Here is a 24,020-nt window from a genome sequence, read left to right as displayed (position 1 = left end):
AGAAAACTTAAAGTGGCAACATACTGTAGGTGGGTCTAAATTGGGAACTGATGGGATAAACACATTGTCAACCATATCCACATTGGTAGTAAATGGGTCCAGTAGAAAAATACATTGGCATCAGTAATATAATACAACGTGCCCAGTGACAACTATGATAAACTAATTCCTTAGGACTTTTTTTTTTTTACAATAGCACTGTCTTTTTAGAGTTCTGCAACGTAAATCTTGAGAGAAATGTCAAAGATAACATTGGTCATTGACTGCCTTATTTTCACCATAAAATGAATGCACTTTAAACCTGATTCTCTTCAGTCATTCATTGTCTTCATCCATCTGCAGAGGCAGAATAAATGCATCTTCTGTATATTTGTGGTAGTCAAACATTAGAAAGACTAAAAGAGGCTGCAAACTGTCATTTGCTATGATCACCTTTAGTAAAAGACAATTTGAAGAAATAATCACACAAGTTATTGTCTGACAAGTCAATAAAGCCTTACTCCATTCTAAGAGCCGGACTTGATTATCTCAATTATACCATTAGGGTCAGGATGAAGATGGTGATGAGCAACATAAACGGAGGCTTTCTGCCATAAAATCCATTGCAATCTATCTTCAACTGCCTACCAAAATGGAATTCATAAAGAAGTAGTTTGAAGAAATGGCATCTTATGAAACACAATAGGCCTTCATTATGGGTGAATCACTAAAATGACACATTCCAAGCTATTGTTTAGGAGGATTACATATAACAGCTAGCTAGCTATGTTTGAATAGTTCACTGATTTGTAGCTTTAAAGTAAGCCTGTCACATGGATACATGTCTGTACTTTAGGGCATCTTACAGATTGCCTATTACTGGAAGATAGCGAGATTACTGATACACATAGGAAGATTACTGATAGCATTTCAGTTCATAAAAGCACACAGTATTCTGCAATGCAAAGACTTCCCACTGGGAAATAAGGCACTGAGCCACCCTATTTCTTCGACAGCCGGTGTTGAACTAGCCCACCAGAGGATCCTCTAGTGCAGTGATGCCCAACCTACAGCCCGCGGGCCAAGTGCGGCCCGCGCAGTAACAAGACTTTATCAGCGCAGGGCGCGCTGCGAACGGCACAGGCAGCAAAGCGATGCTGCCTGTGCCTGCAATCTCCCCGCCCAGCGCCGCCTCCTACCTAATTTATTCACTGCACTTGCCTCTGTGAAATTGAAGAGGAGCGCCGTAATCTCGCACAGGCACACTGGCAGAGGCATCGAAGTGCGCATGCACCGTCTTCCTGGCCTCTGCCAGTGCGCCTGTGCGTGATTACGGCGCTTCTCTTGAATTATACAGAGGCAAGTGCAGTGAATAAATTAGCTAGGAAGCGGCTCTGGGTGGGGAGGATATCTGTGGATGACACTGAGGGGGATATCTGTGGATGACACTTACGGGGGGATCTGTGGATGACACTTACGGGGGGATCTGTGGATGACACTTGCGGGGGGATCTGTGGATGACACTTGCGGGGGGATCTGTGGATGACACTTGCAGGGGGATCTAGGGAGGTGTGTGGGGATGTTGGGGTGGGAGGTCCTGGAGGGGTCTTTGGGTGGGAGCTCTGAAAGGGGTGGGACGTCCGATAGGTATGTGGGAGTGGGAAATCCAGGAAGGGGGGGGCCCATAATTTTTTTTGCTATGGGGCCCAGTCATTTCTAGCTATGCCCCTGATTGGTAAGATTGGGCGGGCACTGGAGCGATAGAGCGCCCTGTTGTAGGAGAAGCCGGCAGGAGATGAAAGGAGGAGGGGACAGGTCCTGGTGGTGTCGGGCACACGGCGCAAGCATGGCGGTGGAGGATCTGACTGAAGCCTAAAGACCAGACATCAAGGTAGACCTGCAGAAGAAGGTGACAGCGCAGTATGTGATGTATACATGTGTGTAATGTATGTAGTGCAGTGTGTGATCATCACATACTGCCCTACATACATTACAAACATGTATACATCACATGCCCCCTCACAGTAATAATGCCAAGATATGTGCCCTCTTCACAGTAGTAATGCTCACACATGCCCCCTCACAGTAGTTATGCCCAGATATGTGCCCCCTCACAGTAATAATGCCAAGATATGTGCCCTCTTCACAGACATAATGCTCACACATGCCCCCTCACAGTAGTTATGCCCAGATATGTGCCCCCTCACAGTAATAATGCCAAGATATGTGCCCTCTTCACAGACGTAATGCTCACACATTCCCCCTCACAGTAGTTATGCCCAGATATGTGCCCCCCCACAGTAGTTATGCCCAGATATGTGCCCCCTCACAGTAGTTATGCCCAGATATGTGCCCTCTTCACAGTAGTTATGCCCTGATATGTGTCCTCCTTACAGTAGTTATACCCTGATATGTGCCCCCTCACAGTAGTTATGCCCTGATATGTGCCCCCCTCACAGTAGTTATGCCCAGATATGTGCCCCCTCACAGTAGTTATGCCCAGATATGTGCCCCCTGACAGTAGTTATGCCCAGATATGTGCCCCCTCACAGTAGTTATGCCAGATATGTGCCCTCTTCACAGTAGTAATGCTCACTCATGCCCCCTCACAGTAGTTATGCCCTGATATGTGCCCTCTTCACAGTAGTTATGCCCTGATATGTGCCCTCTTCACAGTAGTTATGCCCTGATATGTGCCCTCCTCACAGTAGTTATGCCAGATATGTGCCCTCTACTTAGTAATGCTCACACGTCCCCCTCACAGCGTTTGCATTTCTTTCTGGCAAAGCTACCAGGTTCCGGCCCGTGAAATTTATACCAAGTCTAGTGCGGCCCTCAGACGAAAAATGGTTGGGCACCACTGCTCTAGTGGACCCGAGCTCTGAAACAATAAAAGACATCTAATAACACAAAGGTCTAGCAGAGGACAATCTCATTTACAGCTGATTTTGGAATTAACAACAGTAGTCGACATGCTACATATGAAGATGAAGTAGAAAAAGGGGCCCACTACCATCTTACCAAGAAAACATTAATGTATCCTAATGTCTACTTCATTGCATGTAAAGGGCTGTCATCTGTTGTCAGCGCTCTTATTGGTGGATTACAATCTGGAAGAGAAGTCAGTACGCCCTTGTCATTGTCCTTCCCATGACAGAGGTGAGATGCTCTGAGAGACTGGCGGCACGTGAGGGTATCTGACAGTCTCTCTGTTTTCATCTTGCAGTGCTGTTGTTTGGTAATGACCACACCTCTTGTTAGGTGCAGCTTGTGGTCATTACTGAGGCTTTATTTAGTTCTGACTCACACTGCTTACCATGTGGTTGATATTTCCTGCTGGATTTGGTTGAGCCGATGTGTTGTTCCTTTGGATCTCCTGCTCCTCTTTTCTTCTTTAAGCTAAGTGCATTTTGTTTTTCATTTTGTTGTTCGCTTGTGTGTGTTGTTGTCTAGGCCTCTGGGAGACGCTGGTTCCTTCATCTGGGGAGGAACCAGTAGTCTCATTCCCTGCCACCACTCCTAGGGCCTTCCAGGGTCTCCAGGGCTAAGGTTATGGTGTATTTCCACCTTCAGGGTCTACTTATACTGGAGGATGCACGAGTCAGGGAGAGGTCTAGGGATTCCTAGGAGGTCACCATCCCTCTCCCTTAGCTTTGAGGCCTAGACTCCAGTCTATTCCTTCTGTGTGTTACCTGGTGTTATCCCCTCCCCATTACCAGTGACAGCCCTTAGCTCTAGCATAAGCTCTATGATGACCACCTCCCTTTCAACAAAGTAGATGTTTCATAAAAGGTGCCCATCAAATGTGCCCATAGACTTTTCTTGCACAAAGGCATTTGTAGTCTATGTCTGTGTACATGTCACATTTTCCTAATAAAGCTGCCTATTCTTGTCCGCAAAACGTCACACAGATGCGTACAGCACACAGATAACATCTGTGTCCTATCTGCATTTTTCACAGACTCATAAAAATGAATGACTCCTTGTACAAAAAATGCAAATCAGAGGTGGACCCAAACAACCGCTGCGTGCACAAGGCCTAAACCTTATTGAAGGTAAGTCCTGTATGTGCCATGAAAACTAAAATTACTTAAAAGTGGACATGCACATTCCCTGCATCTATTAAACAATGGTCCCTCAAGATCATTTCCTCTGGTGAGCCCAAGGAACTTCAGTCCAACGCTGTCTACAGCATATTATGTCAGATAAGATCTTGAAGGGGTTGTCTCATCTTGCCATTACTAAGGCGCTATGAGACACAGTGCCGACCAACTCCCAGCCGGAAAACAACAAAGCGCTCTGGTGCTCTGCTGTTTCAGTAGCTCTCATTGCTGTGCATGAGTGCTACTGAAACAGCGTATGTAGCAAAGCAAGCTATGGTGTTTCTGAGGTAGGGAAACAGTATATCTTTCTGTGCTACGCTGTTTCAGTAGCTCTCATGCACAGCAATGGGAGCTACTGAAACAGCAGAGCGCCGAAGAGTTCTGCTGTTTTCTCGCCAGGAGGTGGTCAGGACTGTGTCTCATTGCGCCTTAGTAAGGGCAAGATGAGACAACCCCTTTAAGATCTTATTTATCTGACATAATATTCTGTAGGACAGCATTGGACTGAAGTTACTTGGGCTCACCACCTTGAGGGATCATTCTTTAATATATTCAGGGAATGTGCATGTCCACTTTTAAGTAATTTTTGTTTTCAGGGCCCTTTAATTTGGTTAAATTGCGCTTAGAATCTTAGCTGCAGTTGGCAGCAAGAATTGCATTTGGACAATGCACTGACCTATTTGTCCCTGATCTGATTATCAAAGAGAACTTGAGTTGACACCCATTTCCAACTCTTCAAAAACTTTGGAAATTTAGACAAGTGGCCTCTGCATAATAGCACAGGATAATGTGATGATTATTGCTGGAGAGTGTAATTCTCTATATCTAAGGCATGATATTCAATTCTGAGCTGTGAAGAATAAATGTTATTCTGCAGGTCTGGTTAATAAGAAGCTTTCTAGAAGGCTAATTGGTCCACTTTTGCACAAAGCAATTAACTAACAAATCCCCTATTAATGAAGTCCTATTTTGTTCGGTACTTTGTGGAATCAAAGCTCTGGAGCAATTAGGCAGTAACAAAAGTTTCCTGGGTGCAAGAGGTGGGAAACGCTGCTATTATCATAAAAATTCTGGATGTAATTATTTGTTATAAAAATGGCATTTAAACTGAAATGAATGAAAACTTGGTAATGAAGTAAAACATATGTAAAGCAACAGTACTTTCATAGGTACAAAGAATTTCAAGCTATTCTAGGGACATTTGGGCTACATTATCTTCTCATTAACTCTAGCATATGTATATTTGTCACAAACCAGTGAGTGTGAACCCACTGTGCCACATGTCCTACCTCCTATAAGGGCGTTGTCTGAATGAACCCCTCAATCTTCATAGTACCCCTTGATGTTGGGGATAGACTTTCCCGAAGAAAACACCAGGTCACTACCACTTGAGGAGGATAGGAACACGAGGCAGCTGGTCCAGGCGGACCAGGAAGTACCTGAGTCGTTACCAGGAGAAACAGTGCAGGACTGAAGGATGAGGCAGAGGCGAAGTCAGACAGGCAATAGGTCAGGGCAGAGGGGCACAGGTACAGGTCAGGCAATCCGGATCGACAACAGGAGAGTGAAGGCAAGCAGGCAGGGATCAAACAGGTAGCAGAGTCCAGGAACACAAGTACGAGTCAGGAACACAGGAACACAAGTGGATATCAGGAACCTTAGCAAGACACAAGGACCTTGACACTGAGGTATCTGGGAAAGGGGCTGAGCCACTTATATATGTGCAGGAGGGCTAAGATTGGTTGGCAAGGTCACATGATCCAACCCATAAAACACAGGAAGTGACGCGCGCCGACCCTTAAGGAAATGCTGCAGGAAACAAGCAGCAAGCATGTTGTGGCCAGGGCTGAAAGGAAACATCGGCAGCAGATCATCGCTGAACACAGCGCCCGGGACCGCGGCGGTAAGCAGGGGAACAGCGGCGGACAGCAGCTGCTGTTACAATATTGTAGTTCAGACGTTAAATGGCATCTGTCAGCAGATTTGTACCTATTAAGCTGGCTGACCTGTTGCATGTGCACTTGGCAGCTGAAGGCATCTGTGTTGGTCCCATGTTCCTATGTGCCTGCATTGCACATGCAATCACACCTGCCTGGCCCTGTCAATCAAAGTGCAGAGGGCACAGCAGTTGCAGAGAAAGCCGAGCCTCTAGGAGAAATGGCAACGCCCTCATTACTCCTAGAGGCTCATTTGCATATATTAAAACATAATTTAAGCAAGAAATGTGGACACATATGAACATGGGACCAACACAGATGCCTTCAGTTGCCAAGCGCACATGTAACAGGTCAACCAGTTTCATACAAATCTGCTGACAGATGCCCTTTAAAGGTCAATGAGTGATAATATAAATTAGAAACAATACAAATGTGCCACCACCACTGAGGTCACCACTGCAGTCAGTGATTGGGCTCAGTGGTCATATGTTTGAGTCAACATGTCAAAGCTGGAGGCAAGCATACAGAGACTGACAGGGGATCGGGAAGCATCAGATTGGTAAGGTGAGAATTACTTGGTGTAAGAAGACTTGCCATGGTCTCTCCAAACAACTGATCGGTGGTGGTGCAGGGAGTCGACCTTGCCAATCTGATGTTGTTGATCTATCCTGAGGACAGGCCATCAAAATCAAAATCTCAGAGAACACCTTTAAGGAAGCAAACTTTGTACAATATGTGCCTACCCAGAATCTAAAATGAGCAAGCTTCTTCTTCTATGTTGTTCAACCAAGTTGGCTCACAACTAGCCCTTCAGCATTCAGGGGCAGCTGCTTCTGCTCTATTTATAGAGCTTTCTTCAAACTACTTCCTGCACAAATATACTTCTACACACCCTTCTATATTCTATAAGGTTATACCAGTATGTAGAACTTTATATGGTCTTATAGAAGAACTAGAGTTTAACACTAGGACTTTAAAGATGTTCCACGTCAGCAAATATTTTATATAATTAATGCTAGGCTATTTCATTAGGTGCAGTTGCAAGGAATGAACTAAAATACACACGTTAAATCCATAAAGACTTATTTTGTCTATGAATGAAAGTCTATAATTATTCTGGTACTGCAAAACACTGCATTCATCTTATCCTATGTGAAGTTTTAAGTTGCAAGAGTCATAGTTCTCCTCTTGCTGAGATAGACACATTTATACTCTTAGCACATACATCTGCTTCATGAAACAAGTGATAATACTGTATACTGTATGTATACACTGATCAGCCATAAGCCGCCTGCCTAATATTGTGTAGGTTCCCTTTATATTGCCAAAACTGATCTGACCTGTCAAGGAGTAGACTCCAGAAGACCTCTGAAGGTGTCCATTGCTATGTGCCACCAAGACATTCACAGCAGATCCTTTAAAGAGCTCATCTCACATGAAAAAATTATATTTATCATGTACATGCCGGTAATATAATCCACATACTAATGCATATTCATTGTCTATATTGCTTCCTGTTCTTGTTTCAATCAATTTTGTCTCTCATAATACAATGCACGTTTGTAGTGGTTACGGCCACCATTGTAATTCCGAAGTGGTGGCTGGACTTTCTCAGTGGAAGAAGAAGAGCCTTCCTCTTTTGTGTCCGAGATCTAGGGAACACACATAGGGATGCATGCGCAGCAGCTCCTGTCCTGGCCACCTCCTATCTGTGCTGCTAGTTTGTGAACAACAGCTTTAGGGCATGTTGCCATGGAGCAGTTCTACACATCTACAGAATCTAGGGACGGATCGCCGGAAGAACGTTCCCAGCACTTGGAAGATTAGTGTGAGAATGTTCTCAGTGTAGGGGCAGAAGTATTACAGGTCCAACTTGTCAGTGTTGGCTGTCAGGACTGCTTCGCCGAAGCTTGCTTATGAATATGATTCACTAGCAGCCTTGAAATCTGTTTGCCTTCTTCTATTGCTCCATGGTACAATTCTGATGCCCATGTGTCTATTGTAGGCTCATTATCACTCATTTTTCCTGCTTCCAACACATGACCCCTTGATAGGTTCCATTGTAACATTGTAATGAGATAATGAGATAAATAACAGGTCGGGTTCACACATTGTGCCCACATTGAAGTCGTGTCCACGATGCGTTTTTTTGTGGTGTTGATTGTAATTGTGGCAAAGTACATAACCTAAGGAGTCATTTATGAGATAAATATAGGGGGTCTTAATACCCCATTGCGCTGGCTGCGCCTAAGTTATGTAGAAGTACTGGCCTCTACATAACTTCGGCGTATCCACCACCTGTCTAAATATACGCCAGCTCCCTTGCTGGCGTAGATTTATATCACTGTCGTTTGGAACGCTATATTACTGTTAAAACTAATATTTTATTGATTCAACACAAGAAAAGGGAAAGGGAACTACCTATATTAAAATACTAGAGCACCATCTAACCAGTGTACGGTCGATGATATGGACCTATGGAGCCGCAGATTGTGGTACATGCGGCTATAGATGGAGTCACTAGAAGTGCCGCAACTAGTGCTATACTACAAGCTGGATCATAAGGCCATGGGGCCGTGCTAGATCCAATCCACCAGAAGTATGCACTGTGGCGCGGTCAAAAGTGCTCTGAACCAATCCCAGCTAATAGTGCCCTAAACTAAATTTAAGATGGACTAATCCATTGATAAACATCTGCCTGCAGAAGCCGACCTCACTGGAACCATCCGTTCAGGGTGAATCAGATGTCTGAGTGTCGGCTCTGCAGGCACGAATCAAGGGACACTAGGCTAAGCTGGGTGGAACAGAAAGCTTGATTGCATTTGCTCATCAGCTGCAGAGGGCTGAGAACCGCAGACCTCAACTGCAGTGTGAGCACAAACAAGCAGTAAGATCATTGATTTATCCCCACACCACGCTCGACGCGTTTCACCATATTTGGCTCGTCAGGAGCATAATTCTGTGGTTACATGGACAAATGGTCAAAGCTGCTAAGCCTCCGTGACAGAGGCTGCAGCTGTCAGTACGAGGTGGCCGAACGCGGCCGCTCAAGTGCACAGAATATAAGGAGAGTCCTCCTCCCCTCTGCTGAGTCACGCCTTCAGGGCGGCCAATGAGATTGCGGGAGGCGCGGCACCGCCGCATCATCCGTCCCGCCCCCATTGTACCGCCCCCTCTATGAGGCGGGCCCAGATGAATGTCACAACATTCATACATTAAAGATAGAGCTGATGCATACGGCGGCTCACTGATCCAGCGGCACAGTACAGCAGCGATCGGGATGAGGACTGCTGAGTGGTCATCAGTTCCTCCTGTTGAGGACATCAATCGGTAACGGACAACACAATGACACAGGGTCACCTCTTAAAGGGACCATGCAGTCTTATTGATCTCAGGTGGTGACACAAAAGCGAGTCAAATATTAATTTATTAATGATAAGCTGTCCAATGCATAATACTCCTGAGACACAGGGATCTACTTATACCCCTGCTGCACTCTCTTGTCATGTAGGTTATAGAAAACACGCAAAGGAGTTATATTCATTCAATCCATGAGGTTGGAGCGCATATAGGCGGTAGATCCACTGTGTCTCTTTTTGCAACAGACGCCTATCAAAGTCGCCTCCTCTTGGCGATCTTCTAACCACCTCCACAGCCTGAAATTTAATGGCATCCGCATCACCATTATGTACAATTGACATATGTCTGGCGATAGGGGTATCAGCCCCATTCCGGATGTCATTTAGGTGTTCTGCTACTCTTCTGCGGAATTCCCTTGTGGTTTTACCCACATATTGTTTTCCGCATACACAGGTGGCCAAGTATACCAGGCCTCTCGTCTTACAATTTACAAAAGATCTAATATTAAATCTCCGTTCAGTGACGCTGCAAATAAATGTCGCGCCAGTCCGAATTGCAGGGCAAGCCACGCACCCGCCACAACGGAAGGTCCCTTTGAGGCTGGTACTCAGCCAAGTAGATGTAATAGGACCCTGAAAGAAGCTGTGGACCAAGCGATCTCTCAAACTGCGTCCACGCCTGTATGTAATCAATGGCGCGTCGCCTATCATATCTCCAATATCTGGGTCTGATTTTAAAATACCCCAATAGGTCTTCAACAGCTCTCTCACTGTGTTATGTGCTTCATCATATGTGGCTATGATGCGCAACTGCTCTGTTCCCAATGATCCTGGCCTAGGGGTAAGAAGGGCATCCCGATTTTGGGCCAGCGAGTGATGGTACGCCTTGGCTAATACATGTTGCGGGTACCCCCTACTCCTAAACCTGGTTCGTAGCTCACTAGATGCCGTTCTGAAATCTGACATACTAGAGCAGTTGCGCCGTACCCGAAGGTATTGCCCTTTTGGAATTCCCCTCCTCAGGGGCAGGGGGTGGCAACTGTCCCATCTAAGGAGGCTGTTGGTCGCAGTCTCCTTGCGGAACAATCGTGTGCCAATGTTACCCATCCTGTCCCTGAAGATGGTCAAATCCAAAAAATTGATTTGCGATTCCTGGATTTCTGATGTGAAGAATAGTCCCATAGAATTTACATTCAGGTCTGAAACGAACCGATTGAAGTCCTCCACAGTCCCCGACCATAAAATCAGCACATCATCTAAAAAGCGTAGCCACAAATTAATGTGGTCAGCCCATCTCTGATTATCCGCGAACACAACCTCCCGTTCCCACCAGCCCAGGTAGAGATTGGCGAAGGTCGGTGCACAAGGGCTCCCCATCGCCACTCCCCTGAGCTGGTGGTACATGCGATGGTCAAAAATGAAACAGTTGTGTTCGAGGATAAACTTCATTAGCTCAAGAACAAATTCGTTATGCTGCCAGCAATGGGTGCCACGTTGACTGAGAAATGAGGCCACAACTCCACACCCCCTATCATGGGGTATGGAACTGTAGAGGGCCTCAACATCCAAGCTGGCCAGCATAACGTTCTCACCAAGATGAATTCCCTCCAGTTTTTTGATCACATCCATCGAATCACGTACATACGAGGACAGGGACACCGCAAAGGGTCGTAAAATCCTGTCCACGTATGTACTGATTGGATGCGTCAAGCTCCCAGTCCCTGAAACAATGGGACGTCCCTTTAATGGGGAAAGTCCCTTGTGCACCTTGGGTAACCCATAGAAGCAAGGGATCTGGGGATGTTTGGGGAACAAAAAATCAAATTCAGACCTGCTAATAAGGTCATGCTCGTGTGCTGTATCCAAGAGATCCTTCAGTTGCCTCCTGAAAGTCTCAATTGGATTCATTTCCAGCACGCGGTAACATAAATCATCACTGAGAATGTTAAGACACATGGTCTTATACTGTTCACAGTTCATCACGACAATATTCCCTCCCTTGTCCGATGGTTTAATGACAAGGGAGTTGTCGCGTTCCAGCGAGATTAGGGCATCAATCTCCCTCTTCTGGAGATTGGACCCAATCCCTCTGGATGTGTCCAACATTCTCAATTGATCTGTGACGACCTTAAGAAAAATGTCAGGTGGTGTTCCATCACTTAGCGGTGGGTTTTTGGTAGAGGGAAGTTTGAGATCCGTGAATGGACCCTCACCAACTTCCCTCTCCCCTTCTTCCATAAGGGATACCAGTAATTGGATATCCGGCAGATCCTGAATATCAACCCCCAATTCCTTGCATTGTTGTTGATTATGTGTCGCAAAGAATTTTTTCCATTTCAGTCTCCTTACGAATAGGGTCAAATCCTTAACCCATTCGAAGGAGCTGAAAGAACAAGTAGGAACAAACGATAGGCCCTTACTAAGTAGTTCCAATTCTACCTCCGTAAGGGACCTATCAGATAGGTTGATAATTTGTAATTTGTCCCTGAACCTGTCCATCACAGGAGTGTCCCCAGTCTGATGACCACCTGCACCCATCCTTAGATGGTATGCTATTGGTTTTTTCTGTTTCTTAGACTGTAAGGTCTCGTGGTCTGATTCCCTAAAAAACCCCCCCGTTGTCCGGGATTCCTACCTCTACCTCCTCTCCCTCTAGGTCCCTTGTTAGAGGGCTGGAAGATGGGGTATTGGCTGTTTTGGTAGGAAGTGCCCTCCAATTCAGTTTCACCCTCTGAGGACGAGGGTTCTGTCTCGACCTCAAGGGTCCTCGCGGTCCTCTCCTTATATTCTGTGCACTTGAGCGGCCGCGTTCGGCCACCTCGTACTGACAGCTGCAGCCTCTGTCACGGAGGCTTAGCAGCTTTGACCATTTGTCCATGTAACCACAGAATTATGCTCCTGACGAGCCAAATATGGTGAAACGCGTCGAGCGTGGTGTGGGGATAAATCAATGATCTTACTGCTTGTTTGTGCTCACACTGCAGTTGAGGTCTGCGGTTCTCAGCCCTCTGCAGCTGATGAGCAAATGCAATCAAGCTTTCTGTTCCACCCAGCTTAGCCTAGTGTCCCTTGATTCGTGCCTGCAGAGCCGACACTCAGACATCTGATTCACCCTGAACGGATGGTTCCAGTGAGGTCGGCTTCTGCAGGCAGATGTTTATCAATGGATTAGTCCATCTTAAATTTAGTTTAGGGCACTATTAGCTGGGATTGGTTCAGAGCACTTTTGACCGCGCCACAGTGCATACTTCTGGTGGATTGGATCTAGCACGGCCCCATGGCCTTATGATCCAGCTTGTAGTATAGCACTAGTTGCGGCACTTCTAGTGACTCCATCTATAGCCGCATGTACCACAATCTGCGGCTCCATAGGTCCATATCATCGACCGTACACTGGTTAGATGGTGCTCTAGTATTTTAATATAGGTAGTTCCCTTTCCCTTTTCTTGTGTTGAATCAATAAAATATTAGTTTTAACAGTAATATAGCGTTCCAAACGACAGTGATATAATTTTGATAGGTGGAACGTATACCTCATACCAGTTATATCAGTGAAATATTTACTGGCGTAGATTTAGACAATTTTTCTACCTGGATATATCCCTGGAGATACATGGATATATCCCTGGAGATAGTACTCAGATGTTACTGTGTGTCATGTAGACCAGGATCAATTACCATGGAAAGTCATGGCTAAGGCCAAGCATAGCAATGTACTGTTATGATTACTGTAAATGACCCCAAGGATAGTGGATTGCTTCATGTGTTAAGTTTGTATGCCTAAAAGGGCAATACAAAGGCCAAATAAGTGTGACACAGTCCATCTGTTCTGCATTTCAGATGCATATACTGATTCTATATGCTTTATATTTCCCCATATTAGTACAGAATATTAAATTTTCTGATGACAATTGTCACATTATCTGAACAAGACAATAGTCTTCGTTCTGATGTATAATTGTTTCGGCCCCCTGCCACCACATGTATGTACATGGCTGTAATTTTCTCACCTCTACATAGAGAATGGGAAAAATCCCAATCTTGTCTCCCAACATTCCTTCAGCCCAATTATCATCCACACGTCTGATCACAGTCAATATTTCATCCTGAAAAACAATGCGTACATTACTGGATTTTACTAAATACATTTACATTTGAATGCATATCAAACAGCTGGTAAAGTGTGTACAAAGCCCACAGCAATTGTGTTTGAAGAATCAGTAATCCAATTTTCGGATTTCTCGAAGCCATACTGTACCTGGTATGAAACAACTGGATCTTAAAGAGGTATGCCAGCCCAATCAAAAGATGTCCCATGGCCCGCAAATGGTTAAATACAAACAAATTTATACTCACCTCACCGATGCTGTCCATGTACCCGCTGCGCGCCACTTCCTGCCCCTGTTTCATCACAGCAGGAAATGGCTGGGAATGATGGTCAGCCAATCACTGGTTGCAGCAATGACCCACCTCAGCCAGTGATTGGGTAAGCAGCATTCCCAGGAGGTAGAGCACAACAGGGACATGGGCACCATGGGAACACCAGTGGTTGTGGGAGGTGAGAAAAGTATAAACTCTTTTATTTTTATTTTTTAACCATTGCTGGGACAGCTTTTTTATCGGGCTGGAAGTAAATGGCGGGCTTGAATAATCCCAAATTATTGCAGGAAGAACTAAGCGAACCCTTTGGAATTCCCTGGATTTTGGCATCACTAATAGAATGTGGTCTGATTGTTATCGAAGTCCCATAGACATCATGCAGCTTAGTTCAGAGTAGATTTTGAGTAACAGAAATCTCTGAGCAGTGTCAAAGTGGCTAATGTTTTCTATACAGCCCTTTGTTCCTGAAATACAAGACTGTAGACTTCACCAATGATTCTAACATGCATGGCTTTGGGGCAACCCTTGGGGCTCTTGTGATGTCACTAGCATGATCAATTAAAGTTCTTTTTCTCTGCTGCCAAAAGAGTATTATGTTTGAACATGTTTTAAAGTCCTTACCAGGTGATGGTATTCGTTTAGTAGACCTGACTCCCTTTCAACACTTAGGGGGTCATTTATTATGTCAACTTTGCCAAAACTTGGCGTAAAAATGTTAAATGCCATTGTGACTAAATCTAGTTGCAATTGGTGTTTTTACTCTGCCCTTGTCACTCACTATCCGGAAACGAGGCATGGCAATTCATGATGTATGGGCGTCACCAGTTTTTGGGTGTAAATAACTGAAATCTACACCAGCTAAAAGCAGGTGCATAGACTGCAGGAGAATGCACTTAATTTATGACAGGGCAGGGGATATCCAGATGTAGCACATGCTGGTTTCGATAAATCTACCCCTAAATGACCAGGATAGTTTCACCTTTAATACCATAGTTTAGCCATTTTGCTCTAAAACGTGCAGGGTTAAAAATGCTTTTGTCAAGATGATAAGGTAGATAATAACAATAATAACAATAATAATAATAATCATAATATAATAAAAAATGCACCTTTTCGCTACTTTTTCACAGCACTACCGTTCAACAAAAGATGTCCCTAAAATTGAGTCCTAAAATGTCATCGGTCAATGAGTGCTTTGTATGAAATGATCAAAAAGACTGAAGCAGTTAAATAATGTCTCTATTCAAAGTGTCCTGCTGGCACTAACATGCAACAAGCACGAAATTATTGCGCGCTGGATTAAAGTCTTTTTTACGGCAGATAGCCCGTCATTGAAGGGATTTATTATCTCTACTAAATTGTGTTTGCGGCAGATTAAAAGAAGGGCACAATGCTGGGATGGTAGTTACCATATACGTGTCACTTCTTACGTACGCAAAGATCCATACTTTGAGAAAATATTGGATGCTTTGTATTTATAACGACTTAACTTTCCCTAACGTTTCATGATCATGGACCAACCATCACCCAGAAGGTCTAAAACTCCATACACATTCGGTATACAATTCATTCTCAACTAAGACATTCAGTAAAATAACATACAAGAAGAAGAAAAAAAGATCGATTCAGTTCCGTTTGGATGAAGAGCTTTAAGACCTTTAAGCCAAGTGTCTCTTGAGGCAGATAAATCTACACCAGCTCTGCCAGTACTCAGCGGGGCTCAGCAGAACTGAGCCTCAGTGTAGGGGGTCACTGAAGAAGGTCTCTTTTCATCTCACTCCGTAGTGAACAATGTGAGTGACATGACAAGCTCCATATTAACCCGCTTTACTTGTAGTTTAGAGGATAACATTCAATGGCCACCCACTGCTAGGTAATCAAAGGCAGAGCGGAGCCTGGCAGACTAAGGGCGGGCACATTTTATACACTGTATAACTGGTGCTGCTTTCACTATTTTTCAATTTTTTCTTTTTTAGAAACCCTAAGCATTTTCCTCTGTGGGAGTTTTTTTGGTCTCACTGCAAGTGACCTACTTTGAAAGTAATAAACTCCTCAGGATTTCTTACATTTTATTTCTCATTTTTTCGTAGCTGATAAATTTCTCTTGTCAGGGTTGATATACAGATGTCATATTAAAATATTACGACAGCTATTCAAATAATCCTGCAAAATAGCTATAGATAACTGACAGATTTGAAAGGAGTTTCGCAAAAATAAGACACTGGCCCAGATTTATTAACCTGTCTGAGCCTAGAATCTGTGCAGTTTTGGCTCAATTTGGCGCAAGTAGGGTTTCTATCCTTTTTAGGTTTGCTTAAAAAGGGGCGTTAAATTTTTACTCAAAGTACGTCAACCAACAGTTGAGTCAGACAGAAGTGTCTTTCCCAGCACCAGGGGTGCACCACCAATGAGGCCAAGTGAGGCGATCGCCTCAAGCAGCACCAGGTAGGGGCAAGAGTGGGCCATAGGCAATGAGCGCTTTCATTGTGGCAAAGGGGTTAGGTTAAGAAATTGGCATTGGGGGGTGGCGCCTTTTCAGTTTTCGCCTCAGGCAGCAGGAAGGCTAGGTGCACCCATGCCCAGCACCACATTTATCATGCAGCCTAAGGCACTGTGATAGATCTGGTGCAGGTCTCGATAGCAGGTCTAATCTTACGCCTTTAGGATTAGTAAATCTGAGCCATTATATGTAAACATATTTTTACCAAATCTGCCGGAATCTTTATGTAACTCTCTGCAATGTTATTTCATTGCACACCAGGAGTAACATAATGTATATGCTGTAACATGCAAGCACGCTGGGATCTGAGACGGCAGAGCTTGTTTCCAAATTTGTGACTTAGTTCTAACGAAAGTAACTGCTGTGATATAAAACGGGTAAAATAAAGAATACTAAATAATACATATAATCGAAACAAAGTAATTGTTGCCCAATAAAAACGGACAAATACAGTAAACTATAACACATAAAACATACATATACATATAACTACATACATGGTAACTGTTGTATCATAAAAAGGATCAAATACAGAGTATAAAATAATAAAATACAATATGTATAAACTAAACATTAGTGAACTAGTGATCACAGCTGTAACTATAGTAAGGTGTGCATACAGTTTAACAAACCTAACAAGTTGATTTTTTTGTAACATCAATGAACATAATAGTAATTTTATATAGTCAACAATCCACTGTCTATGGGTCCACTGCTAAGGATTACTATTAAAAAAAATAAGGACATGATGCATCTTTCCTATCTTTTTTTACCGCAGCTGATCCTTCATGTTAAATAAAAAATTGTGATAAATGATGGATCCTTAAACAACTATCCTGATTATATGCCAAATCTTAAATTGATGTTTATGAGATTTCTCATCACAGACATTTTTGGTCATATGATAAATTTCACCTGTAGGACCACTTTTTTTAAAATATATTTTATGGTCTTGACATTGTGACATTAGCAAATGTCAGATGTATGCAAAACTCAGCATGCAGCTATGTCTCAGGCAGATGTGTTAATGATTACAGGTGTGGTCTGATTAGACACTGGGTGTTACCACAAGAGGACGTAAAAGTGCTTCTCTGTCTGCCCTACAAAAAGCGTCTGCTTTTGGCTAATGTACCTCTTGGTGAGAGATTGTTGTTTCCTAGACATGCCTCTACGAGACACTTAAAGACATTTTGCCCAGTTGACAGTCTTTGAGAGGTGGACTGAGAAAAGCAGGATGGTCACTTCAAAGAATTGCCCGCCATCTAGGCTGTTCTGACCTAGCAGTTGGAAGAAGTGGTTAAGTAAGGGCACATACACACAGCGGAAACTGGAGAATCGAGCACCAACAGTTTCGTTGTCCACCATCCAGACATAGGTGACATTTTCATTACACACCCTTGTCGCTGGACCATTTCCAGATGCATAGCACAAGGAGATTTGGCGCCCATTATCTTTCCTCCCATTGACAACCAGCCACCGTCGCCTTCGTTATCAATGGTGTTGTGAGCAAGAAACCAGGCCTGCTACAAACTGGAACCATATTGTCTCTAGCAATGAATTCAGGTTTTCTTTGGGATCCAAAGAAGACCGGGTTCGGGTATGCAGGCCTTGTGGTTAACGATTCAATCCTGCCTTTGCTATGGAGTGACAGACTGTTCCAACTGCTGGTGTGATCATCTGGGGAGCCATCACATATGACAGTCACTCCCAGTGGTGATACAGGGGATACTAACAGCTCAGCGATATGTGCAGGACATCCTGTGGCCACATGTGTTGCTTTTCTTGGCAGGGCTTCCAAATGACATTTTTCAACAGAATAAGGCACCCCCACACACAGCAAGGGTTTCCCAGGAATGTCTCTTCCAGATTGCAATACTTCCTTGGCCTGCTCTGTCACCGGATTTTTCACCAATTGAGCATTTATGGAACAGCTTCAGTAACCTACGGGGGTGCAGGATCTACAGGCCCAGCTGCAACATCTGTGGGCAAATGTGCTGCAGGATACCATACAGAACCTGTATGTCTACATACCCAACTGTATCTCATCTTTTGTCCAGGCTAGAGGCCACCATCAGGGTACCAGAGCCTTCCATCGATTACACAGTTTTCCACAATAAACTTATCATTTTGCTCCAATATTGTAATCATTTACATATATCATCATTAAATTCACACATAGAAGGTTTCATTTGATTCCATTAACTTCTTGGTAAATTTGTAATTTTTTTGTCAATGAGTGTAAATGAATGTATAAAATTCAAATAGCATAGTCAATAACATAGAAATAGCAGAGTGAAACACAAAGTAAGCCATGAATAGTTAAAACCAGGATAACAGCAGTGTAGAATTGTAAGGGTCCAAGAGTGCTTCCTAAGCAAGGTGGAATGGGTCTGTCCCCACAACCAGGGGCGGGCTGGGCCGGAGGGCAGAGAGGCAATTGCCCTCCAGGCCGCCCAAAAAAAATGGCCGCTGGGTCTTTAACAAAATTATTATTATTTTTTTTTTTTTATTCCTCAGGGCCGCACCGCCGATCACCACAGGCGGCGCGGCCCTGGATGTAATTAAGGCGGGCAGCAGTGGCAGCGGGCAGTAGGAGATGAGCGCTTCCATTATGGAAGCGCTCATCTCCATATTCATCTGTATTGCCGTCCTCAGGACAGCGATACAGATGGCTGTGCTGTGGGGCAGGGGAGGGAGAGGCGCGTCCCTCCCCTGTTCTTCTGATAGGCTGCAGACACTAATGCCTGCAGCCTATCAGAGGCCGGCTCAGGCAGCGCGATGACGTCATTATAATCGCGCCACCTGAGCCGGGCAGCACACAGCAGGGACACAGGCCGGAAGAGGCTTGCATCGCTGCTGATGGAGGTAAGTATTAGTGTTTTGTTTAGTTTTCTTTGCGAGGAAAGCTGTCACTATGGCTATGGGGGAGCTGGCACTAGGGGGGGAGCTGGCACTATGGGGGGGGGAGCTGGCACTATGGGGGGAGCTGGCACTATGGCTATGAGTGAGCTGGCACTATGGCTATGGGGGAGCTGGCACTATGGAGGGGCTTGCACTATAGGGGGGGCTGGCACTATGGGGGAGCTGGCACTATCGGGGAGGGGCTGGCACTATAAGGGGGCTGACACTATGGGGGAGCTGGCACTATGGGGGGCTGGCACTATGGGGGGAGCTGGCACTATGGGGGGGAGCTGGCACTATGGGGGGGAGCTGGCACTATGGGGGGAGCTGGCACTATGGGGGGGGGCTGGCACTATGGGGGGGCTGACACTATGGGGGCATTTATTACTGGCACATTATGGGGGGGGCACCATGGGGGAGAGGAGCACTATGGGGGTATCTGGGGGCTCTAAAGGGGCTTTTTTAAATTATTGGCACATTATGGGGGGCACTATAGGGGAGAGCGGCACTATGGGGCATCTGGTGTTACTATAGGGGCATTATTTGGGGGCACTATGGGGAAGTGGGGGCTCTAAAGGGGCCTTTTGTATTGGCACATTATGGGGGGCACTATGGCATTTGGTGGCACTAAGGGGGCATTTTTTACTGGCACATTATGGGAGGCACTATAGGGGAGAGCGGCACTATGGGGCATTATTTGGGGGCACTATGGGGGAGTGGAGCACTATTGGGGCATATGGTGGCACTAAGAAGGGGCATTTTTACTGGCACATTTTGGGGGAGAGGAGCACTATAGGGGCATCTGCTGAGGGCACTAAGAAGGGGCATTTTTTTTACTGGCATATTATGGGGGACACTATGGGGAACGGGGAGAGGAGCACTATGAGGGCATTTACTGGGGCACTATATAGCGGTATTTTATACTGGCATACATTATGGGGACATTAGCTCAACTGCTGTCTGTTTGTCAATCTCTGCAGAGACGGGAGATGGCAGAAAAATCATCATGGCAGTCTGGTCTGAATGGAGAAGATAAAGAAAGAGAACGTTTACAACAAAGGTGACGTCACTGGATGTAAGAGGTATGGGGCGCTATGTTGGAGAGGAGATGCTCCGGATCCTCCTCCTGAGTCCTGCCATTTGCAGAAGGAGGATTCAGAGCTAGGTGAGGATGGCCAAAGGGGGCAGCAGGCCACGGGCGGGTGGCAGATGGTAGGAGGGAACCACAAGCCTTGAGCAGGATTTGGGGAGGGAGGAGAGCGGAGGAGCTTTCTGGCTGTAGTCGGCTGTTTATTGTATAATGTGAAGCAGGCAGTGCAGCCAGGACAGACCCTCCTCTCTCCGTATGATGTGTAGAGACAGGCCTCAACTATAGAATGTCAGCTGTACAGTGTTTGTTGGGAGTGGCCTATTATATATAGGAGGGGCTTTTATTAATGGGCGGGGCTACAATTGGCCACTTGACTGGATTTGCCCCCCAGGACTAAGGCTGCCAGCCCTCCCCAGAGATCAGAATAGTGTCAGCAGCTGGAAGCTTCAGAAATCAGTACAGTATGGCAACGTTATTTCTTTGCCTATTTATTTTATTCTATCTATCTATCTATCTATCTATCTATCTATCTATCTATCTATCTATCTATCTATCTATCTATCTATCTATATATCTATCTATCTAGAAGAGTCCAAAGCATGTGAACAGCACAGAAGAAAGTATTGCAATCGGGTGCCAGCGGCTGATGGAGCAATCCTTCCTCCAATACTATAAAAACCAAAATGTCCACGGCACTTTCTTAGGTAAAAAAGTGTAGATTTAGGCTATTTTCACACTTGCGGCAGTGTGATCCGACAAGCAGTTCCGTTGTCGGAACTGCCCGCCGGATCCGCCGATCTGCATGTGACTGAAAGCATTTGTGAGACGCATCCGGATGCGGATCCGTCTCACAAATGCATTGCGAGAACGGATCCGTCTTTCCGCTTGTCATGCGGACAGACGGATCCGTCTTGTATCTTTTTTAACATTTTTACCGGTTTGCGCATGCGCAGACCGGAAGGACGGATCCGGCATTTCGGCACTAATACATTCCTATGGGGAAAAATGCCGGATCCGGCATTCAGGCAAGTTTTTTTCACCGGAGAAAAAAACGTAGCATGCTACGGTTTTCTCTTTTGCCTGATCAGTCAAAATGACTGAACTGAAGACATCCTGATGCATCCTAAATGGATTACTCTCCATTCAGAATGCATGGGAATATGCCTGATCAGTTATTTTCCGGTATAGAGCCCGGAAAAGAAAAACGCTAGTGATCACCCTTTATATATTCTCTGTGCACCCACTGTTTGTATCACTGGTTGAGAAAGGTTCCAGTGTGTGATCCGAAATGTTGCGATTGGTGAATAAATCTACACTTTTTTACCTAAGGAAGTGCCATGGACATTTGGGTATTTATATCTACTTTATGTATCTACCAACTATCTAACATCTATCTACCTATCTATCTTTCTGTCTGTCTATCTAATGGATCGATCTATCTACAGTATTTACCGTATTTTTCGCCCCCATAAGACGCATTATTTTCCCCCCAAAAGTGAGTCTTATGGGGTGAATACTAATAAGCGCTTCCATAATGGAAGCGCTCATTATTACCGCAGGACCAGGAAGTGGTGAAGGCTCTGTGCTCACCACTTCCTGGTCCTCTGCAGTCGGCTGTGCAGTGGCTGCGCACAGCGTTAGGGCGCTCTGTGTCCTCACGCTGTGCGCACCAGTTCACAGCACAGCCAGAGGAAGGATGAAGACAGCGCAACAAATAAAGCCTCCAGTTTTGGATATGATGCAACAAGGTTTGCACAAGTGTATTTGGAGATGTTATGCCATTATTTCCTGCAGATCCTCTCAAGCTCTGTCAGGGTAGATTGGGACCGTTGGGGGACAGCCATTTTCATGTCTTTCCAGAGATATGTAGTTGGGTTCAAGTCATGTCTCTGGCTGGGCCACTAAAGGACATTCACAGAGTTGTCTTGGCTGTGTGCTTAGGGTCATTGTCTTGATGGAAGGTAAATCTTCGTCCCAGTCTGAGGTCTAGAATACACTGGATCAGGTTTTAATTAAGAATATCTATGCATCTTGCTCCATTCAGCTTTCCTTTAACTCTGACCAGTCTTCCTGTCCCAGCTGCTGAAACCCCCACCCCCAACCTTAGCATTATACTGCCAACACCATGCTTCACTATAGAGATGGTATTGGGTAGTGCCTAATTTCCTCCAAACATGATAGGATTGAGGCCAAAAAGTTAAATCTTAGTTTCATCAGACCAGAGAATCTTATTTCTAAAAGTCTGAGTATACTGAGAGAGGATCTTTGGAGCTGGGCAGGAGTGACCATTGGGTTCTTGGTCACCTCTCTTACCAAAAGACCACCTCCTCTCCTGCAAAAACTTAGTCTGGTGGGTTGGCCAGCTCTAGGAATATACCTGGTTCTTCCAAACTTCTTCCATTTAAGACTTATGGTGGCCACTGTACTTTGCAGAATAATCCGTCATGTGTATATGAATGGCAGTACTCTATCTTGTCATTGTAATGCCAATGTGAATGGCATTTTGTAGCAGTTTTTCCCCTCTGCAGCCTTCATCTGTAATTCTCAGTTCTCCTTGAGCTTGTGGGTGTAGACTAGCTACTATGTTGCCTGTCCATCAAATACACATAGAGACAGGTGATTCTGCCACTAACTCTCTCTAATTCCCTCAGAATCACCCATCTGCACTATATGTGTATGCCCATCTGTAATGTCCAGTTACAGAGAAGCACTGAACAGCACTTGGGATGAGACAGGAAACTTGTAGCTGCTTTAGCCTTCCGGTCTGTGTCTGTCTGCAGCTCACTCCCCCTCCTCCCCCCAACACACACTTCCTAGACCTTTATGGTTAGCTGAAGTGTGATCCTTCAGAGAGCCATAGAGAATTTTAGTTTAGAAGAGGGGAGAGAGAAAGAGGGGGTTTGGGTGGCTAGCGAGACATTTTTTGTGATAAGATGTAATGCAAAGTTTCTTATATTCACCTGTACTAACTGAAAAATTAGTGACCATTTAAGGCAAAACTGCAGTAAACAATAGAGTACACTTCACATACAGTAAGTTGTGTTATATAAGTATATCTGGGAATGGGTAGACATCTGTGTAAATCACCTAAATGCCAAAAGGAATCACTGCTTGTAGTGGATAACATACGGTATCACTCATTTGTTCAGAAACTTTTCTTACAACATAAATAACATTGTGGTGCTCTTAAATGGACAAAAAGTGGACCAACCAAACACAGAAGACCAGGGTCTGGAAGGCTTGTGGGAACATAAGGCCTACATATATAAAAAAAACAGCTTAGTCTCACTTGCCAAGAAGCAGATAGTCAATGGACCCTTACAATCGTCCCTGTCTTGTTGGCCAATAGGTTTGCTTATCTTAAGAGGGATCTCGTTTTTCTTGTCTTCCTTGACAAAAATATGTGGTCTCAAAAGGCAGGAAATGCTCAACCCCAAATGCAGTTGTGCATTTAAAGGGTTTCTACCACCAGATTTTGAGATTTTTCGCGATCTGCTAGTGTCTGCACTACCTAACAGTGCTCTTGTATCACCTGCTGCCGTTAAGCTTAAAAACATACTTTTATTGATATGCAAATGAGCCTCTAGAGGCTCCGTCTACTCACTATTTCTGCCGCCCACCGCGTTTCTCCAGCCCGCCCCGCTCCTCTTGATTGACAGTCAACCTCGCTCCATCTCGAATTCCAGCACCTGCGCCGTTCGCTTCTGTATTCGGCGCAGGCGCAGTGACTATCGGACCGCTCCCTGCGCCAGCATCTTTACTGCGGTCCGA

The 24,020-nt window shown here is 45.0% G+C and overlaps 1 protein-coding gene across 2 annotated transcripts in view; it reads right to left on the bottom strand.

Annotated features, from left to right (window-relative positions):
- Positions 1-24,020, bottom strand: part of SH3RF3 (SH3 domain containing ring finger 3) — a 448,315-nt gene that overhangs the window by 184,622 nt on the left and 239,673 nt on the right. For both annotated transcript variants that reach the window (XM_040425074.1, XM_040425075.1), the window contains exon 3: positions 13,389-13,484. In XM_040425074.1, coding sequence (XP_040281008.1) covers positions 13,389-13,484 — 96 coding nt within the window. The remainder of the gene's footprint in view (positions 1-13,388; positions 13,485-24,020) is intronic.

The sequence above is a fragment of the Bufo bufo genome, chromosome 3 (assembly GCF_905171765.1).
Source record: "Bufo bufo chromosome 3, aBufBuf1.1, whole genome shotgun sequence".
Classification (NCBI taxonomy): Eukaryota; Metazoa; Chordata; class Amphibia; order Anura; family Bufonidae; genus Bufo; species Bufo bufo.
The sequence above is the reverse complement of the archived record's forward strand: the minus strand, read 5'-3'. Positions and strand labels throughout refer to the sequence as shown.